General features: G+C 60.6%; 1 protein-coding gene across 1 annotated transcript in view; it reads right to left on the minus strand.

Annotated features, from left to right (window-relative positions):
• The window catches only part of MYBPC3 (myosin binding protein C3), a 25,026-nt gene extending 20,741 nt beyond the window's left edge, over positions 1–4,285 (minus strand). Inside the window, 7 exon segments of the mRNA XM_006157808.3 lie at positions 151–199; positions 555–672; positions 1,836–1,984; positions 2,060–2,167; positions 2,247–2,348; positions 2,891–3,157; positions 4,166–4,285. Coding sequence (XP_006157870.1) covers positions 151–199; positions 555–672; positions 1,836–1,984; positions 2,060–2,167; positions 2,247–2,348; positions 2,891–3,157; positions 4,166–4,190 — 818 coding nt within the window. The 5' untranslated portion in view covers positions 4,191–4,285.
• Between the last annotated feature and the right edge of the window lie 1,004 nt (positions 4,286–5,289).

Below are 5,289 nucleotides of genomic sequence, written 5' to 3' on the forward strand. Positions count from 1 at the left end.
GCCTCCGGACAGGCTCCTGTGGGTAGACTCAGTATCCTCACCTGCACGGGGCGCCCTGCTCGCCCTGCCCGGCAGACTTCAGCCCTGATCCCGAGGGTCCCCCGACTCCAGCACTGGCCTCCCCCGGCCCAAGAAGAGGCAGCTACTCACGTGCGGCGGAAAGCGGATCGGAGGTCCAGGTCTCCAGGGCCAATGGCCTCTGGGTTCAAAGACAGGGAGGAGTCAGGGAGGGGGCTCCAGAGGGGTCGTCTGAGAAGCTGGTGCTGGGGCGCCTGCCTATCCGTGAGCCCTGAGGACGGGCATCTTCCCCAGGATCCACCTCAGTCTTTCCCAGGGCCAAGGTACCAAGACGACCCCCACAGAGCCCCCCAGGAGACCCTGACTCGGCCGCAAGCCCCACTGCGTCCCGGGAGCCTCCGTCGAGCAGGGCCAGCACATGGTCAGTGCGGAGGTCTGGCCAGGCAGGGCATCCTGGTCGTACTGGGAAATGGAGGCAGGCGTGGCTTCCAGGACCCACTGGAGCCCGAGCCCAGGACGGACGCCAGGGCTCTCACCGTGGACGGTGAGGTTGAAGTTGGAGCTGTCAAATTTGTCCTTGGTGGACACCTCGCAGCGGTAGCCACCGGAGAAGGCCACCTGGGCATCGGTGATGTGCAGCTCGAACAGGTAGACCTGGGGGTGGGTGTCAGAGGGGATGGGGGCCAGGAGGAGACCAGGAGTGACAAATGCCCACCACCCTTTCCCTCAAGGTTACTAACCCAAGCAGGGCGTTAGTGTGATTTGTAAATGGGGCTCCTTCTCAAGACCATGACTACTGGGACCAGCAAGTGGTGTGGTGGTTAAGGCATTGGACTTCCACATGGCTAACCACAGTTCGAGTCCCAGAGTCTCTCTCTCTAGTCAGGTTAAATAATAATAATAATATGGGACCAGCAGTTAGCATAATGGTTATGTCGCTGGACTCCCATGAGTTGACCACGGTTCGAGTCCCAGACCCGGTGACTTAAACTCACGCCAGGCGCGTGTGCGTGCGTGCCCAGGATCCTGAGAGAATGGAGGAGAAGGGATTGCGGCATGACCATCCCCCCCAGGGGGGTGATTTCTTTCTTTCTGTCTCTCTGTCTCTCTCTGTCTGTCTGGTGAGCACACACGCCCTATGGCAAAAACCTCTCAAAAAAAAAAAAAAAAGAGGAAGAAGAAGAAAGAAAATTAATTAAAATAATTCTTTAAAAAAAGACCGTGACTGCCATCTGCTGGCCTGTGGTTGTGATGAAATGCAACTCTGTGATGGCTCCAAGGCCAATGGCGAGCTCTTCAGAGGAGACTCAACAGCCTGTCCAGCTGGACATGCCGCCCGTCCTGCCGAAGGCCCTTGCCTGGCCCAGCACTGGAGAAGGCTGGGAGCAGAGGCTGAGAGGTGAAGGCTCAAGGCCCCGGCCTGGCTCTCAGTGACCGTGGAGCAGTGACAATCCCTCAAGCTCTGCTTTCCTGCCTGTGTCATGAGGAATTATTCTGCTCTACCCCTGAGGGTCCCTGGCCCCTGACGCCCACCCATTTAGGGGCTCGACAACCTCCTAGTGGGTGCCTGTCGTGCCTCGTGGCTCCCCAAGCCTTCCTGAGCTCCTGGGCCCTCCAAACTTCACTAGGCCCCCTCGAGACTATCACGTCCTCCCAACCCACATGTCCCATAGCCCTCCTTTGGGCCTCGCCTGAACACCCAGCCCCGTCTCCAGCCTCTAGCACCCCCACGCCTGTTCCTTGCACCTCCGTGTGGCTCAGTGTCACGTGTCCCAGAGCATCCCCGTGCCCCCAGACGCCCCGGCCCACGGCCCCACCTTGCTGGCCCGGTCGTAGCTGTCGTGCAGCTGCAGGTGCTGGCCCGCCTTGCTGCTCAGGTCCACCCACTTGCCCTTGAACCACTTGACGGTGGGCGGTTTCAGGAGACTAGCTCCGGCCACGCGGGCCGAGAAGGTGATGCTGCCGCCTGCAGGAGAGGGTGACAGGCTGCCCTGCGGCCTCCCTCCCGACCCTACCCCTGGGCACAGTGGTCCACACTCACCCGCAGTCACCTCGCCATCCTGCGGCCGCGTCACGAAGAGGCCAATGGGGTCATCGGGTGCTCCAGGGCACCCAGGGACAGGACCATCAGGGGCTGCGGAGCTTGACCCTGTGGGCAGAGGCTTCTGAGACCCGCCCAGGACACCCCTACCCGCCAGCCCCATTCCTCCCCACCCAGTGTCCCTCACCTTCGGAACTTGGGGTGCTTCCTTCCAGCTCAGTGGCTGAGACCAGGGCTTCTCCAGGGGCTCCAGGGACCTCTGCAGGGGCCGGCACGGGCTCTGCCTTCTCTGGAGGGGGTCGGGCAAGGGGTCGTGGCGCAGCTTCTAACCAGAGACCCCCTCCCCTCTACCCTTCTCTCCTGAGCGTCAGCCCCATGAACCACTGCCTACCAAAGCCAGCCACGTCCGTCTGTCCTGTCCTGGAGCCATCCGGCATCTCACCCTCTCCGACCCTCAGAGACTGTCTCTAGTCCCGGTGCGTCTGCTCTCAGCAGCTCTGGGGGCCCTCCCTGCATCCCAGGCCCAGGCCAGGCTGGACTCCCTCCTCACCCCACCTCCGCCCCCGCACCGCCAGCACACAGCAGTCGAGTTGCTCTGCGTGTGCAGCTGTCTCTGGGGGTCTCCACTGCAAGGAGGGGGGTTGGGCCTTCTCACATCTGAATCCTCCCACTTCCACAACGGCTGGAACGGGCCGGGAAGCACGTGGGGAGCGGACAGACTTTGCTGAGCAAGGGGCGAGAGGACCTTCCCGACAGAGCACACGGCCCAAGCTGAGACAGTGTCACGGCTGCTCCTGGAGGGGTCTGGGCCACCCCCGCCCGGGATCTTACCTGCTTCCGTGACCTTGAGGTCAAACTTGACCTTGGAGGAGCCCGCAATGACCGCGTAGGAGCCCTGGTCGGTGGGGCTCGCATCCCGCACTGTCAGCGTGTGCCGCGTGCCCTCGGCCACCAGGCCGTACTTGTCGCTGGCGCTGATGTCACTGCCGCCACGCTGCCAGCGCACCTTCACCCCTGCCCGCTCCGTCTCGGCCTCGAACACCGCGGGGCTGCCCGTGGCCACCTCCATCGACCGTGGCTTCTTGCTGAAGGCTGAGACTGAAGGGGCCGCATGGAGGCTGCAGGGCTCCTGGCTCACCCGTGCACCCGCCCCGGCGGCCTCTTATTAAACACCCTGAACGCTCGCAGGCACCGCCTCTGTAATACTCTGACAGCTCGTGAGGGAGTCCGTTTCTCAGCTGAGCACACCAAGGCTCAGAAAGGCCAAGTGACTTGTCCAAGATCACACAGCCAATAGGAGTCCTCGTCTCCGCGCAAGACGTGGGCGATTGTGTGCCCTGTACGGGGACACGATTACCCCCCACACACACGCCATCGGGGCCCTCAGCAGGGGATGGGCCCTTGGCCTACTTGGAATGTGGCTAAATTTGTCCGTCAAGGGCCTCGGCCTGAGAATCAGCCTGAGATAACACGGGCCACCGAAGGGGGTTGGGGAGGAGGGTTGGATGCCTGCCCTGGAAACTTCCGGAAGGGCACAGTGCAGCCCCAGGACCCTGGGCTATGACCTTCTCTGCCCTTGGCCAGGGCTCAGGGGCCTCTTGACTGTCCTCTCCTGAATGTGGGGTCGTGCCTGTGCACAAGGTCATGAAGCAGATGATGTCACAGCTGGAAGGATCCGCCACCCTCCCCACCATGCAGCTGGGGAACCAGAACCGAGACCCCCAAAGGCAAGGACCTGTCCAGGGGTGTCAGGGAGTCTGGCCCATGGCTCCTGCCTGCCAGGATCCCTGCTGCAAAGGAGTGGGGCGGGGAAGGACTCCCCTCTGCTCTGAGAATGGGGGATGGCCCTGGGCACTTCCCGCCTTGGTGCGCTCCCCTCTCTGGGCGCCCTGACCCTGGGCTTACCTCCTCACTTCATCAGAGAGCTGGGAAAGGGGCTGAGAATCAGGAAAGGACCCAGGAGGACTGGTCCCCCTGCCCTGGCACTCCAATGCAGTGTCCCCACAAACTCCCTGGAGAATTCCCTCCTAGCCCTGTCCCCACTGCAGACACCCCCTGCCCCACGCCCCATGCTCAGGCTCTGACCCGACCCCAGACGGGACCTACCTGGTTTCTTTCCTGGCTCAGGCATCTTGAGAGCGGTCTCACAGGGCCCCAGACAGACACAGGTCACCCAAAGAGGGACTGAGCGGGGTCCTGTCGCTCTGACTATATATGGGACGTCCCCCTCCCCAGACCCCGCTTATCTGCCTCTTGCCTAGCCATCTGCTAAATATAGACAAATTCCAGGGAGCTGAGGTCTCTTAGGGAAGAAGGTAGGGCCACATGGTCCCTGGCTGGCTCCTGTGCCTTCCCCCTCCCCCAGCACAATGACAGCCCTTCTGTCCCCCCCTCAACTCTCGGTGAACCTCAGGGGTGCCCAAGCCCTGTTCAAATGTCCACCTGACAGCAAATTGTGCCTGGGGGTGTGTGGGCCCATTACCCCAAGGCGAATGGATCAAGAGCATCCCTGCCAGGGACAGACCCCAGGGCCCACTGCCCCATGTCCTGGTACTGCCGTTCCTCAGCCGCATAGCCCCGAGGTGTCCTCATCCGTAAAGCGGGACTGGTGACAGCAGCTCCCACTGCAAAGGCTTGTCATTCATACGAAGTGGGTTCGAGATAAAAATGCTGGGCCAGCAGATGGCACAGAGGTTAAGGCAGCTGGATCCCACATAGCCAGCTGCACGGTTTGAGTCCCTAACCCGGTGGTTTGAAGAACACGCTGAGCTGTGTGGGAAAAGTCCGAGAGGAAAATTGAGGGGAGGAAAAGGGATTAATGGCGGGGCCATCGCCCCTAGGGGAGGATTTCCCACTTTCCCTCTCTCTCTAGCTCTGTCTCTTTCTCTGGTGAGCATATGTACCCTATAGAAAAATTTTAAAGAAAGAAAAGAAAATGCTTATTAAGACAGTGCCTGCTAGGACCAGCAGTTGGCGTAATGGCTATGTCACTGTACTCTCATGTAGTCTAACTGCAGTTCAAGTCCTGGACCTGGTGGCTTAAAATCACGCCAGGCGCGTGTGCGTGCGTGCCCAAGATCCCAAGAAGAGAATGGAGGAGAAGGGATTGTGGCATGGCTACCCCCCCTGGGGAGTGATTTCTCTCTTTCTGTCTCTGTGTCTTTTTCTGGCAATCACACTCGTCCTATAGCCAAAAAAAAAAAATTGCAAAAAAAAAAAAAAAAAAATCG

Source organism: Tupaia chinensis, unplaced genomic scaffold (genome assembly GCF_000334495.1).
Source record: "Tupaia chinensis unplaced genomic scaffold, TupChi_1.0 Scaffold000561_1, whole genome shotgun sequence".
In the NCBI taxonomy this organism is placed as follows: Eukaryota; Metazoa; Chordata; class Mammalia; order Scandentia; family Tupaiidae; genus Tupaia; species Tupaia belangeri.